The following is a 16,584-nucleotide window of genomic DNA, read 5'->3' on the forward strand; positions in this document are numbered from 1 at the left end:
TTTAGAATTAATATCTCTCAATGTGTAAATTGCTGTCTACTTAAACGATAATCCTGTCCCCTCCCATACACCGTTAACTAAAATCTCAGATGTATATTTACCAAGTGTTAGTTCTGTGTCCAAGCTTCAAACACCTCTGTGTGAACTGTTTTCTATCTTCACTTCCCAATCAACTGAAATTAACTTTACTTATTCACTCCAGTTTAGAAACCTCCCCCAACCTTTGAAGCCACAATGAGCCTTTCCGTTTAAAAGTTCTGGCTATTTGTAACATTTAGCCTGTTTCAATGTTAAGCCTGCCATTGACACAAGAAGCCAATCAGCAGTGCAATTAATGCTTACTTCACTTGGCAACAGTTTCAAAGAACAGAGAGTAGTGCATTCCCATAGCATTCATAGTGATTATCCAAGCTAAGCTAAGTTTGCTTTTTTATTCAATTTTGTAAAATGCAAGGGTTTAATTTAATTTTCAGGAAAAATATTTTAAGAGTTCCATGAATAGGTTATTAAGAAAGTTTCTTATTTACACTGTAATAATAACATGCACATTTTCTGCTCCAATTTATTATTTGTCAATTTTCTTTTTTATTTAATATGAAGTTGGGAAGAGAAACCAAAATGAGAACAAAACCATTTGTTAATATTGGTAACTACCTCTAATTATGGAACCAATAATAACTCATGGAAGATTTTGAAAATACACTTGGTAATTCTGTGAATATTAATTCACCATTAAAATTGTACTCAGGTAGCAAAAGTTGGTTAACATGGATAGCTAAAATCATTCAAAGTAATATGAAGAGTGAATTATAGGACTTAACAGACCAGTGGCATGCATTTAATTCCTTACAACTCTTAAGTGAAAGCTCCTGGCAATGAAAACTGGTTTATAAATAATTCCATATGGAGTTCAAATTCCTGCTAAAAATGAAAATAGTGGGAATGAAAGAATGCACACAATTTATAGCGGCTGTGGGAATGACACAATTTATAGCGAGCATGGAAATGTTATATTGAGCATGAAAATGTAATAGTGGCAATAAAAGAATGTGAACAATTTATATCAGGCATGAGAAATCTTGATCTTGGGAAAATCTTTTTGTATTGAATGCCATGGTATTTCTATAAACAGGATATTCTGGCGAGGGCACTGTACCTTATCAATATTAATTGACCAGAGCCATCCCTGATGGAGATTAACATATCAAGTGTCTCTGATTTGAGACATTAGAATTAAAATTCTACTTAACTTTGAAGCCTGTCTTTGATCTATTTAATTCAGTGGTTCTCAACCTTTTTCTTTTCACTCACTTACCACTTTAAGTAATCCCTGTGCCATCGGTGCTCTGTGATTAGTTAGGGGTTGCTTAAAGGAAGGGAAGGTTGAGAATCACTGCTCTAGACCCAACTGAAATGTTTTGCTTGAGAAAAATTGTCATTGACCCATTTCCTTTGGAGTTATGAAACGGTGCACATGATGAGTCAATTAGGTACTATTAAAAGTGAAAATACAGTACCTTCTGTCCAAAAAAAGTTATCAAACGTTTTTGTTTTAGTTGTGCTTTTGCAAGCATCAGCAATAATTTCTCGTGGTTTTGGACATGGAATGAAACATGGCATCTTGACCTTCCCTTCATTGGTAAGGAAGCATTGGAATGTTGTGTATAGTTCTCATCACCACAATGGAGGAAGGACATGGTTGTAATATAGAACAAGGAAATGACTCACCAGGATGGAGGGCGGTAGTTACAAGGAGAGATTGAATAGGCTAGGTTTATTTTCACTTGATCCTAAGAGACTGAGGGATTATCTTAAAGAGGTTTAAAAGATTATGAAGTTAATAGAAAGGATAATCTTTTTCTCAGAGTAGGGGAGTCAAATTGGAGGGTACAGGTTTAAGTGAAAGGGGAGAAACTTCAAGAAGATCTGGAGGTATGTTTCCAAAGAGGGTAGTGACCATCCAGAACGAGCTGCTTGAGGAGATAACATAGAAAGATACAATAATGTTTTAGAAGGTCTTTGGACGGAGAGGGATGTGGGCCTAATGAAGGCAAATGGGATTACATGAATAGTCTGACTTGGATGACGCAAGCCAAAAGGGAACAGTTTTCTGTGCTGCACAATTCTATGATTCTTATCATGTTCAAGAGAACCCTTTCTCTTGTACGCCAAACCAACACCCTCTCATTAACACAAGTAGTTTTTAAACAAATGTATCTAAAAACAAATACACAAATGATTTTGCTGTTAAAGAACTGCAATTATTTTTCTTTTTACCCTACCTGTCGTCCATCCAACTCAATTTGGAAGTTTTTTGCTGATTCTTGTGTCACTCTTCCGCCAAAGTCCAGCTGGTAGACTTGTGTTGCTTCATTCCACAGTGGCTGCTTGTTAGCCATTACATACACAAACCCTTGATTGCCCAGTTTCCCATCTTCTTTATCATTTGCTCTTCGACATTTCAGCTCATCTGTTTCATTTGCTGTCCTTAGGTTTCTCTTCGTTTTCCAAACCTTTTTGATGCTCTGCCCCTGATTCATTAGTTCATCTCCACTAATGAACAACTCTGGTTCACTTTCTGAACTATCTTGAAACTCACTCATTTTATTCAGCTTCTTGGATTTCAACTGGTCCTTTTGGCTTTTTATTTTTTTCTTTTCTCTACCTAGCCTTGGGCTAGAAATAAGAGAATTTAAGTCTGTGAGTGCCTTAGCCTCTTTTTTCACCTTCCCTTCAGTTACTGCTTGCATGTTTGTTTCCTCTGGCCTACTGTCCAACCGCTTGCGGCTTTTCTTGTTGCATTTATCAGTTCGCTGGGGCAGGGGAGATTCCGTCAGAGAGAGAACCTCTTGGAAATTGTCAGCTGTTTCCACAATCACTTCAGTTCCTGTTTGATCCTGAAGCTCTGTTGGAAATGGAGGCATTCCAGATTTCTCAACAAGTAAATGTGGCTTTAAGTTCAAAGTTCCTTGTGAGCTATGCATTGGAGAACAAGCACTGTAGGCATTCCATTGGTGCAGTGCAATCTGAGGGAGCTGTAAACTGGAAAATGTGTTACTGGTTGGATACATTGGTGGCAATGGACAGCAGGTAATATTAGCTGGATAACTAGATTGGACAACTACTGAAGGATCTTGTTGTGGATATGGTGGTGGACCTATAGCTTCTGGGGTAGGAAATGACGCCTGAAAGGCTGCCATAGGTGGTGCAGTGTAATTTATAGGATATGGTAAAGTAAGTCCATAGTTTGATTGGAAAGTGACTGTCGGACTAGTAGATTTAATTGGAACAAATGATACATGTGACATCTCCACATGTGATTGCCCCAGAAGAAGAGATGGGGGCTTATGATTCCCTGGTGCTGAAATCTGAGTTGGCCTTTCCTGTGGGATCCAAATCTCCTCACTCCCAGCTGGATCCCATTGATATGGAGGTGGTCGCTTCATGCTCATTGTGAATTCATTATTTAATGTAATATGCCTAATGGATTTCTCAATTTGGCAAGGCTGCAAAATGGACTCGTCCTCAGTGAAAGCATTATTTATGTATTCTGTTCTATCATGACAGCTGTCTGGGGGGCTCAGCAGATTATACGATGACTGAGAAGAAAGTGGTGATGTACTAGAAGAGTGCACAATTACAGTGCTATGCTGAGAGCCAGTTCCCGAGGGTGGTTCCTGTCTAACAATGTTACCACTGTTGCTTCCATTGCTGATACACTGACTGCAGGTATAGAGAGCAGGGGGAGATCGGAAAGTATTTTGTTGATACTGTGCAGATACAGAATTTTTTGTTTTATGACCGTTTTGAACAACTCTTTGGGAATCTGGAAGCTGAGATATCTTTACTGTGGTATCCTTGCTATTTCTTCGCAATGGCATCTGTAGGGTGCTATTGTCAATACGGTGCCTTCTAATAGTTGCATCAGGATAAGGTGGTGGATCCCCACTTGGAATAACACAATGAGCAACATTTAACCTATTTAATGTACCGTATACCTGTTGTATCTTCTTTGCATCTGCTGAAGGCATGCGTAATGACGACTGCCCTGGGCCTGGAAGTGTATACATGTTTTGGTTGCTCATTATTCTCATGCGAGGCCTACACACTTCTTCCACATTCCCACTGCTGTCAAATGTTGTGATTCTTTCATAACCTAGCGGGGTCTGCAGATGTCCAGTGGGAAAAAGGGAGAAATCTGTTTTTTTCAGACAGATATCCACTGATGGAGCAGTAACAGGAGTGACTGCAGAAACCGTGGTAGTCCCTGGATATGGAGGAGGTGGGTGCGCACTTATTTTAGCTAATTGAATTTCAGGAGTTGTGCAGAATACCATTGCATCGCTTTCAACCAACTGTGGCACTGTACGCAAGGGTTTGATTTTTTGAGTGTGCTCAGGCTCTCTTTCAACACGCTCTATAGAAGAAATTTGCACCATCCCTGAGATCTGTTGCGATGGCTGCTGTGATCCACCAGTCATACGGCCTGCTTCCATGCTTCCAAATATAGCCTGTCCTGGATTAGAATACCTATTGGGAATTGCATACTGACTGGAGCTGTCCAAAGTGTGTTCCATTGCTCCTGCAGCAGCAGTCTGATTGGTTAAGACATCAAGCTGCACATTTTGATTAGCTAGTAATGACTGGACAAGTCCAATACTCTGAGTGGGGGACATAGCTTGTGCAGAACTATGGATGGGTGCAATGGGAATATTAACAGTGCAAGGAGGGTTGTTTTCAGGAGCTCCAGATGTTCCATTCACTGTGGGAGCAAAGGGAGAAATATGGTAGTTAAATACAAAGCAAAACTTGCCATAACTTGTAACAAAGCAAACCTCTACTGCTTTTCTGATAGCCTTGTATTGTGGTGTCTCAGGCGCAGTGTAGTTTGTAATTTTAAAAATAAATGCACTACATAAATGTTTTAAAAATTATGTAGAAAAACTGCAGATGCTGAAATCTTTAACAAACCATGAGCTGCTGGAGGGACTCAGTAGATTTGGTAGCATCCACGGGTAGAAATGGTCAGTCAACATTTTGATCAGGAACAATTATTGAGACGAGAGTACAAAGGAGGCAATGTCACGTATGTGAATGGAGCAAGGAGTGGAGTGGGGCCAAAATATGAAAGGATATTGGACAAAATTTGGTCAATCCAGAGCCTGACCTTTCATGTTGCTGTTGTTATGGATTTTGTATATTCTCCCTGTGACTACTTGGATTTCACTTGGGGATACTGGTTGCCTCACACATCCTAAAGATGTGTGTGTTGGTAGGTTATTTGGTCTCTGTAAATTGCCCCTAATGTGTAGGTGAGTAAAAAATCTGGAAGGAGATGATGGGAACATGGAGAGAATAAAAAAGGGATGTGATTAGGATTACTTGAAATGGTCAGTGCAAATGGTGGCCTGATGGCTTGTTTCATTGCTGTATGATTCTATAACTCTTAATCTCAATCTGTTTCCATACAAAGGATGGTGGGTATATGGAACAAGCTGCCAGAAAAAGTGGTATTTGGGCAGGTAAATAGAGAAGAAAGATAAAGATAAAGATGAATATGGGCTGAAATCATGCAAATGGGACTTGTTTGAGTAGACAACTTGGTCGGCATAGATGTTAAGCTGAAGGGCCTGTTTGGAACTGTAAGACTCTGACTCCAAGTTACAAGGCAAGAGCCTATGACATTGCAGGTAATAAATACATTAGCATGAACAGAGGATTAGAGAACAGGCAGCTTAAAACTGGTAAAAACTGAAAGTGCCACGTGGGCTGTAAAGACTGACTTTTCAAGTTTCATCTCTTCTATTAGAGTGGATAATCTGCCAGGTCCTGATGGCTTGAATTCTAGGTGGCTGAAGGAAGTGGTATTGGAGAGAGCAGAAGGACTTAGGCATTTGTATCAAGTTAATGAATTAATTAGCCATTAAAATCAATTCAATTAAACCAAGTTTTTCTGAAAGGCAAATCATGTTTAACATAGTCTGTAGACTTCTGAGAATGTAACAAGCAGAGTCATTAGAAGATAATCTGTGATGTACCTTATCTGGATTTCCAGAAGGCACTCAATAAGATGCTACATAAAAGGGTGATGCACATGATAAGACCTCATGGTCCTGGGGGAAAATGTATTTGCATGGATTGAATACTAGAAGACATAGAAGGCAGAGAAACAGAAATGATGCCCCCCGCCCCCCCCCCCCCATATTGGGGGGGAAACCTAACTTAGTGGAGTGTTTAAAGATCTGTCCCTGACCCTCAATTATTTTATTAATAACTAGAAGGAGAAAGCAAACACAAAGTAAAGAGAGACTGCAAATGTTGTAAACTGGAGGAATGCACAAAATAATGGAGGAACTCAGTGGGTCGGCAGCATCCATGGAAGGCAATAGATAAAACCCTCCATTCAGAAATAACAAGATGAGGGAAGACATCTGAATAAAAGGGTTTGGGGGATTGGAAGGAGCCCAAGATAGCAGGTGATAGGTGAATATAGGTAGAAGGGGGGAATTAATGGGAATAAAGGTAGGGATGATATGAAGAGGCAGAGGGCTGAGGAAGAGGCACTTTGATAGGAGGAAGAGAGATAAGGAGATGGGAGCTAGAGGATGGCATGTGTATGGACTGGGACTCCCACTGTAAAAGGGCTGGATGGCTTGGAGTTTGTCAAACGTGTTCAGGAATGTTTTCTAAATCAACATAGAGGTACCAATAAGAGAGGATGCAATACTTGATTTTCTATTAGGGAACCAGTCAAGTCAGGTGACAGAATTATGTGTAGGTGAACATTTTGGGTCCAGTGACCATAATTTTATTAGTTTCAATTATGAATAAGGATGGGTCTGGTCTTTGAATTGAGATTCTAAATTGGAGAAAGGCCAATTTTGTGGAAATGAGAAAGGATCTAGGAAGAGTGGATTGAGATAAGTTGTTTTCTGGCAAGGCTGTGTTCACTAAATGGAAGGCCTTCAAAGGCGAAATTCTGAGAGTGCAGTGTTTGGATGTTCCTGTCAGGATTAAAGGCAAAGTTGACAGGCATAGGGAACTTTGATTTTCAAGAGATATTGGCAATCTGGTTAAGAAGAAGAGGTGTATTGCAGGTATAGGCAACAAGGAGCAAATGAGGTTCTAGAAGAGTATAGAAAATGTAAGAAACTACTTAAGAAGGAAATCATAAAGGCAAAAAGAAGACATGAGGTTGCTTTGGCAGATAATGTAAAGGTAAACCTGAAGAGTTTCTACAAGTAAGTTGAGAGTAAAAGGATAGTAAGGAACAAAATTGGTCCCCTAGAAGATCAGAATGGTCATCTATGTGTGGAGCCTAATGAGAAAGGTGATATTTTAAATCAGTTTTTTTGCCTCAGTATTTACTCAGAAAGTTGGTATAGTGTATAAGGAAGGGAAACAAGCAGTAGTGGCATGGAACATAGAGATTAAATAGGAAGAAGTGCTTTCAGTAAATAAAGATAGATAAATCTCCCATGCTTGATGATATTCCCTCAGACCTTGAGGGAGACTAGTGTAGAAATTGCAACGTAGAAGATTGAGGGGAGATTTGATAGAGGTTGACAAAATTATGTGGGATATAGACAGAGTAAATGCAAGTAAGCTCTTTCATAGAAGAGATAAATTTGAGAGGATATGGTTTTAGGGTGGAAGGGGAAAGGTTTAGGGGCACCTGTCCACTGATCCCTCTCCTTTAATTTGGGTGTCTGCACATTTCTTGCTATTCCTGATGAAGGACTTTGGCCTGAAACATCGACTATCCTTTGCTGGATGCTGCCTGACCGGCTGAGTTCCCCTTGCATCTTGTGTTTCTCTAAAATACAAGGTAAACAAGCTTGCTAATGACACATAAATGGAGGGAGAGCATTCTGCAATGAGAATACTTGGGGCCTGCAACATGACACAGTATTCCCTTTCCACAAGAGGATTCAAGAAGAATACTTTTACCTAAATAGATAAAGAGTGCAAGTATCCAGAGGAAAGGAATAGATTTAATCTTGACAATTAAACAGTAAGTTATCATGGTCATGCAGCAAGCAACATAGGAAGAAAACAACAAATCTGCCATTATTGTATGGAAGTTGGATTTGTAAAAGGTAAGTATTGTTACATTTGTACAGAGTGCTGGTGAGGCCACATCTAGCATACTCTGCACAGTTATGGTCCTCATCGTTAAGGAAAAATAAAATAACATCAGTGGTTAATTCCTGGGGTGAGAGAATGTGCTATCATGAATGGCTTTAGAGTTTAGAAGAATGTGGGGTAATCTATTGAAACATGTAAGCTTCTTGAGGGGATAATGACATGGTTCGTGTCGAGATATCTCCACTACTGCGAGAGTCTTGAACTTATGGTCAGAGTGACAAAAAATTGAGTTGTGCAGAACCTCTCATCACCAAGAGTGATGAATCACTGAAGTGCTCACTGGAGAAATTTTTGAAAGATGGGATGAATTCAGGTCTTTTAGGAACAGGCACAGAGAGGAGTAAAATCCTTGGGTAGATCAACCATGATCTACTGGCCTGTTCTGTGCTGTAAGTGGTTATATGGTTATATGAATGGCAAAAGGCCTGAGGAACCTGGTGGCCTATTCCTGTTACTTTTCTCTTGTATTCATTCCATTTGCTCACTATCAAATCTCATCATTCTGAGAAACTTTATTAATTATACTTAATAAAAGGTACAATAATGAATCTAAATGTTATCTCTAAAGTTAAAACATTAATAAAGCAAATTGGATATAACAGTTTACATTTTAAAAAAACAAAGCGAGTTTCAGTCATCATGAAGACCACACAATAAATTGGCTGTGTACAAGTAATCTTCTTCATTCCTTGAATAAAATGCAAACTGTATGTACATTTCAATTACCCTTGAACCATAATTTTGAGAGAAACTAGAGGACTAACAATTTAAATTGCATCATAAAAAATATGTCCATGTTGTGTTGTCAGTAACGAAAAAGACTGATGTGGCTTAAAAAATTCTTGGTGAAGAAATGGTGTGTTAAATATTAATTAGAACCATAGAACACTACAGCACAGAAACAGGCCTCTTCAGTCCTTCTAGTTTGTGCTGACCAATTTGTATTTGCCTAGTCCCACTGACCTGCATAGCCTTCCATACCTTTCCCATTCATGTACCAGTCTGAAGTCTTAAATGTTAAAATTGAGCCTTCATTCACCACTTCAGCTAGCAACTCGTTCCACACTCCCACCTCTCTGAGTGAAGATGTTCCCCCTAACTTTTCCCCTTTCAGTCTTAACCCATATTTTCTGGTTTGTAGCTCGCCTACCCCTAGTGGAAAAAGCCTATCTATATTTACCCTGTCTAACCCCCTCAAAACTCCCCTCAGGGGAATAAAGTCTTAACGTGTTTAACCTTTCCCTGTAACTCAGTTCCTGAAGTCTGGGAAACATCCTAGTAAATCTTCTCTGCACTCTTCATATCTATTTGATATCTTTCCTGTAGTTAGGTGACTAAAACTGCACACAATACTCCAAATTTGGTCTCACCAATGTCTTAAACAACTTTACCATAACATCCGAACTCCTATACTCAATACATTGATTTAAGAAGGCCATTATACCAAAAGCTCTCTTTCCAACCCTATCCACCTGTGATGCAACTTTCATGGAATTATGTATCTGTATTCCCAGATCCCTCTATTCTACCGCACTCCTCAATGCCCTACCATTTACTGTGTACTATATGTCCTTTCTTGGTTTGTCCATCCAAAATGTAACACCTCACACTTGTCTGCATTAAATTCCATCTGCCATTTTTCAGCCCATTTTTTCAGCTGGTCCACATCCCTCTGCAAACTCTGAAAATGTCTCTAATCTTAGTGTCACCTGCAAACTTACTGATCCAATTTAACACATTATCATCCAGAATATTGATATAGATGACAAACATCAATGGTCCCAGCACCAATCCCTGAGGCACACCACTTGTCACAGGCCTCTGCAAAGCAATCATCCACCACTACTCTCTGGCATCTCCGGTCCAATCATTGTCAAATCCAGTTTATTACTTCATGAATACCTAGCATCTGAACCTTTCTGACTAACCTCCCATGTGGAACCTTGTCAAAGGCCTTACCAAACTCCACGTAGACAACATTCATAGCCTTTCCTTTGTCAGCTTTCCTGGTAATCTCCTCGAAAAACTCTACAAGATTGGTTAAACATGACCAAGAGTGTTTAGCTATCCTAAATCAGTTTCTGGCTATCCAAATAATTGTATATCTGATCTCTTAGATCACCTTCCAATAATGTACCTTCTACTGACAGTAGGCTCACCAGCCTATAATTTCTAGGGTTACTTTTGAAGCCTTTTTTAAACAACGAAACAATATGAGCTACCCTCCAATCCTTGCTAAGGACATTTTAAATATTTCTGCCAGAGCACCTGAAATTTCTACTCTAGCTTCCCTCAAGATCCGAGGAATATCTTGTCAGGCCCTGGCAATTTATCCACCCTGATTTGCTTTAAAACAGCAAACACTTCCTCCTCTTTAATCTGCATAAGTTGCATGACCTCACTGCTTGTTTTCCTTACTTTCCACGACTCTGTGCCCATTTTCTGAGTGATATTAATTTTAAAAAATAATTTAAGATCTCCCCCATCTCTTTTGGCTCCATAGAAAGTCAACCACTCTGATCTTCAAGGGGACCAATTTTGTCTCTTACTATCCTTTAGTTATTAATATACCTGTAGAAACCCTCAGGATTTTCCTTCACCTTGTCTGCCAAAGCAACCTCCTCTTCTTTTAGCTCCTAATTTCTTTCTTGAGGTTTTTCTTGCATATTTTACACTCCTCAAGTACTTCATTTGCTCCATGTTGCCTTTATCTGCTATAAACCCCTCTCTTCTGAACCAGATCCACAATATTCTTTGAAAACCAAGGTTCTCTATGCCTGCTAACCTTGCCTTTAATCCTGACAGGAACATTAAAAACTCTGTACTCTCAAAATTTCACCTTAGAAGTTCCTCTACTTACCTCGCACATCCTTGCAATTTATCCCAATCCACTTATTCTAAATTCATTCCCATTTCCCCAAAATTAGCCTTTCTCCAATTTAGAACCTCAACCCGAGGGCCAGACATAATTAATTTGAAAGTAATGACATTATGATCACTGGACCCAAAATATTCCCCAACACATCCGGTACTTCTGTCACCTTCCCTAAAAAGAGATCCAGTATTGTATTCTCTCTAGTTGGTAACTCTATATATTGATTTAGAAAACTTTCCTGAACACATTTGATAAATTCCAAGCCATCTAGCACTTTTACAGGATGGGAGTCCCAGTCCATATTTGGAAAATTAAAATTTCCAACTATCACAACGTTGTCAAATTTAGTATATTTGTTAAGATGTTGAACATCAAACAAAAGTAACACTGCCAAGTCACAAATACACCTGGGAAAAAGGTGCAGGATGTCAAGATCCATGAAGAATTCATCATAATATTTAAGATAAAGCAAATTGCGTCTTCTATTAGTTTACAATTCTTATACAATTCCAGCTAGAGACTCACCTGCAAGATCATCCTCATCTTCACTGAAAACATTAGGATTGAACAGAGACATGTTGATTAAATCCATTGATAGCTTGCGTACTTCTGGTAGGTAGATCGTCATTTGTCTTGGCTGAAGATGGAGCAGGCTAGTTTTATAGATTACTGAAAATGTCAGGATAATTGAAGTAAATCACAAGTGTTACATGCTTTTAAATACATTAGCAAACAACCTAAATTATAATTAAGCTCAATGTAGCTACAAAGCAACTAGGAAAGAAGAGCTCACTGAACTAAGAACTGAGAGCATAGGGGAAGAATATATCGGAAGATACTTACTTTTCATATCGAGAAAATATATATTCATATATAAATGGCAATGAAAAAAGTCACAGAAGGAATTGCATTTTATGCCACTGGTTCACCTCAAAAAGATCCTAAAATTTGTGTTGTAGTCCCCATTCAACATGTGTATTATTATGAAATAGAGAATTGTTTTCCTTTGGTACTTAAACCAAAAGAGGACCCAATTCATAATCCAACTTAATACATTTCACATTTATAAGACTTTGCAGTCACTCCTTCCTTTATTGGAAAGCCTAGTGGGTTTTATACAGTTTTATCTGCCTATTCAGTTTAAAAAATACAAATGGCTTAAAAATATGAATAGTGATGTTGATTGTTTTAACAATTCAGGATTTATAACCAGGGTCAGTGCCAAGAGGAGGCATCCGCAGCATTGCACCCCCTCCTCCAAACGAAACGCTGTCCATCCCAGACCCACCCCCATCTCTCCCATGACACTAGCGTTTAGGTTGATGGACGCTAGCAACTCTCTACCTTCCCCCGGCCATGTCACTACCATGCATCAAGTGTCAGTAGTGTCTAGTGAAGCTTGACACAATAAAAGAATTGCCCTTGTGTCCCACGTCGGAAGGGTAGATGGTGTAAAGAACAGGTAGGTCCTAACTAGCACCCCTCCTCCATCAGACAGGTAGGTTCCAGCTTGCAACCACCCCCTCCATCCACAGAATGAGCCCCCATCTAACATACATTCTTGTGCTGACCCTGTTTATAACTTAAAAAGATGTGTATCAGACAAGTATATCTGTTGGCCAGCAAACAGAACATTCAATTCTTTGAAAACAATTCGTTGGAGATCGAGTTCAAAAAGGAACACTTCAATCATAATCAACTGTTAAAGTTGTTCCTTACACATTAATATACACTAGAAAATCAATTACCTCTCTTTGATCTGGAACCATTGGATCGATGGAAATCCCTGCCCATAACTTTTGTGGGCAGGGTAAATTGTGTTAAAATGAAGGCAATGCCAAGACTGCAATATTTATTTCAGTCCTTGCCCATCCCTTTGCCCTAGAGCTTCTTTAAAACACTCAATGGATGTGTCAGGAAGTTATTTTGGACAATAAGGTGACTAGGGTCTCTATGGAAAAATTGATTTAGGGTTACAAAATGGAAGGTCTGAAATTACCAGACTTCAAAAAAGACTATTCGGTGGCACAGTCGAGATTTATCGTTTTTCTCTATGAGGAAGGTTGTATCCCCCTCCTGGCCAAAAATTGGACTGCACATGGTAGGAGAAAAGATAGCAGGAGAATTAATATATAAATGTGACAGTAAATTGATATGAAAGGAAACAGATAACCCCATATTAAAACATGTGATTCAGACATGGGAAAAAATAAATCAGTGTATCAGGCCAACAGTGGGCTTATCTTCTAAAACTCCCTTGTCCCAGAACAGATTAAAGACTCTGGATAATAAGATCCTGGACACCTGGTGCTGGAAGGGTCTATTGAGAATTGTCATGAACGAGGGCAACTTGTGTCATTTGAACAGCTAATGAAAAAGTATGATTTGTCAAATAAAACTTTCTTCCCAAATCTTTTTCCCATTTTAATCTCGATTTATGAATATCTAATTTAGGCATCTTATTTTGTAATAATTTATACATTTCAGAAATAAACTTTTTTTGGACCACCTTCCATAAGCCAAATTTTAAATTTTGATTGTCTTGGTAATCTTAAAGAAAGTCCAAAATTATCCAACAATAAAGCCTTAACTTAATAACAAAAAAAGTATTATTTGGAATTTCATATTTTTCTTTCATTCTTTGAAAAGAAATAAAGTAACCAGCTTCATAACAATCTTCAACAGTTTTAATTCCTTTCCGATTCCATATTTTCAAAAACTGATTAAGAGTAAAGGAAAAAGTTTATTTTGATATAATATATATATATATCTCTTTAAATAAATAAATTGTGCCATACTCTTCTCACCAATACTAGATAACTCAATTGCTCAAGAGAATTGGAGAACTATATGTAAGGATAGTATGATTAAGATTACTAATGTCCGATATAGATTAGTTCATTATAATTTTATACATCAATTGTATTTAACTCCTCAGAAAGTAAAGAAATATAATTTAATCTCTTCAGATTTATGTTTTTGATGTTGTAAAGAGATAGGTTCTTTTTTACATTCAACTTGGATACAACTTAGAGAATTTCTAGAGAAAGTTTTAAAGATTCAATGACCAATAGATCCAACATTATTTTTATTATGTAATGTTAAAATGCTGAGTTGGACTTTGAGGTTGACTAAGTATCAAAGATTATGAGAGACATAGATAGGGTGGACAGCCAGCACCTGTTTCCCAGGGCAGGATCAGCTAACACCAGAGGACATATGTACTAAGTTAAGGGAGGGAAGTTTAGGGGATACATCAGAGATAAGTTTTTTTTTTCTACACAGAAAGTTGTGGGTACCTGGAATACCTTGCTGGGGATGGTGGTGGAGGTTGAAACATTGGAGGCTTTTAAAGAGACTCAGACAGACACATAGATGAAAGAAAAATAGAGGGTTATGGGGTAGGGAGGGTTTAGTACTTTTTTTTAAGGAAGGAATATATGGGTTGGCAGAACATCAGGACTCCTGATGAAAGGTTCCCGACCACAATGTTGACAATTCTTTTTTTTTGCTCCAACTGATGATGCACAACCAGCTGAGGCTATGTGTTGCAATTGGGAAGCTCCCGGGGCAGAAAATTTGCCAGGACTCAATGGCCAACATACAAGGGACTTAAAGGAAGTGGCTGCAGAGATAGTGGACCCATTTGTTGATATTTTTCAAAATCAACTAAATTCAAGAAGGGTAACAGAAGATTTGAAAACATCCAACATGAGTCTTATGTTTAAAAGGTAAAGACAGAAGATGGGGAACAGTAGGCCAGATAGTTTAGCAAACACTGTTGGCAAGATGATAGTGAATAATTAAAGTAACTAAATTCAGCTTTCCTAAATGATTAATTAAACTTTGTCACATGGGTTTTATGAAAGATAAATTGTTTGCTTGAATCCTGAGAATTCTGCAAGAGTTGATAGCAAGGAATCCATTAACAATTATTTTGATGTCCAAAAGCCATTTAACAAGTGCCACACAAGAGGATGATGCATAAATTATGAGCTCATGGTACTGAAGGAAATGTGAACCATAAATTGCAAACTAATTGTCACAAAGGAAACAAAGAGTTGGAATAAATGGGGTATTTTCAGGCTGGAGATATATAACTAGTGGAGTACACCAGGGATCAGTTCTTGGCCCTCAATCGTTTTGCATTTATATTCATGACCTTGAGAAGGGAACAAAATTAAGGTTTTCAAGTTTGCTGACGAAATGAAAATAGATGGAAGGACATGGTGTGATGAGGACATTATGATTCAGCAAAAGATTGCAGATAGATTAAGTTAGTGGCAAAAACCTGGCAAAAAGAGTTTAATGAGGAGAAATGTGAGGTCCTGTGCTTTGGTAAGAGAAATCAAAAGACAGATTATCTACAAGGAATGACTGTTAATAAAGGAAATTCAGATAAATCTGGATGATCAAGTGCATTATTCACAACAAATAAGATGGCAGACCCAACAAATAGTGTAATTGTATTGATTACAGTGCACTGTTTTGGTCACCACATCACAATGATGTGGTCGCATTTTTTAAAAAAGTGAAGAAATTCATCAGGACGTTGCCTAAAAAGGAATGCTTTTGTTATGAGAGACTGGATAGGATGGGATTGTTCTTAATGGAGCAAAGAAGGCCAAGAGATGACCGTGAAGAGATTTATAAAATTATGAGGGGCATAGTTAGGTAAATAGTCTGCAGACGGTGGTTGTAGTGCATTACAAAAAAGTGCTGGTGAAAATCAGCAGATCCGATGAACGCTGTGTGACCTGCTGAGTTTCTCCAGCATTTTTGTGAAGGATAGATAGTCACATTCTTTTTCAAAGGCTGGAGGAGACTCAAGGACATATGCTTGGTGTGAAGGGACATACTTAAAGGGCAACCTTATGACAGAGAAGGTGGTGGAACAAGCTGCTAACGGTGGTAGCAGATTTAATCATAGTATTTAAAAAGCTTTTGGATAGAAAATTAACAGAGAAAAGTGTGGCAAGATTGCCTGAAGAGGGCGCACAAAATCAGTGAACCGGTGCGGACTCGAAAGACCAACATGGCCTGTTTCCGCTCCGTAAATGGTTATATGGTTAACAGGAAATGGGGTGAGAATAGATAGGCATCTCAGTCGGTACAGATGTCTGACTGAAAGGTCTGTTTTGGTGTATTGTTCTGACTCTACGAAGTAGTTAAGGAAGCAGGCAACACATTGGTTTTTATTATAGAGCTGGAGTTTAAAAGAAGGGTTTGTCCCAGTTGTGCAGGATGCTGGTGAGGCCATTTTGGTTCCGTTTCCAAAAAAGGATGCCTTACCATTGGAAGCAGTCCAAAAGAGATTTAGCATGCTAATTTCTGGGATGAGAGAATTGTCCTATCAAGACAGGCAAGACAGTTTGAATAGGTATTCCTTGGAATTTAGAAGAATAAGGGATGACATTATTCAAAAATACAAGTTCCTGAAGGAGCTTGACTATAAATGTTGAGATATTTTCACTTGTGGGAAAGTCACGAATAAGGTTACACAACTAAACAAGGGGCCAATCGGTTAAAACTAAGGGTGGTGGGGTACTGGTAAAGAAGAG

The 16,584-nt window shown here is 38.5% G+C and overlaps 1 protein-coding gene across 4 annotated transcripts in view; it reads right to left on the reverse strand.

The window, feature by feature from the left end:
* tulp4a (TUB like protein 4a) overlaps positions 1–16,584 on the reverse strand; it is a 175,678-nt gene that overhangs the window by 20,357 nt on the left and 138,737 nt on the right. For all 4 annotated transcript variants that reach the window (XM_069932188.1, XM_069932186.1, XM_069932185.1 and 1 more), the window contains 2 exons: positions 11,549–11,692; positions 2,283–4,762 (listed from right to left, as the gene is read on the reverse strand). In XM_069932188.1, coding sequence (XP_069788289.1) covers positions 2,283–4,762; positions 11,549–11,692 — 2,624 coding nt within the window. The remainder of the gene's footprint in view (positions 1–2,282; positions 4,763–11,548; positions 11,693–16,584) is intronic.

Source organism: Narcine bancroftii, chromosome 4 (genome assembly GCF_036971445.1).
Source record: "Narcine bancroftii isolate sNarBan1 chromosome 4, sNarBan1.hap1, whole genome shotgun sequence".
In the NCBI taxonomy this organism is placed as follows: domain Eukaryota; kingdom Metazoa; phylum Chordata; class Chondrichthyes; order Torpediniformes; family Narcinidae; genus Narcine; species Narcine bancroftii.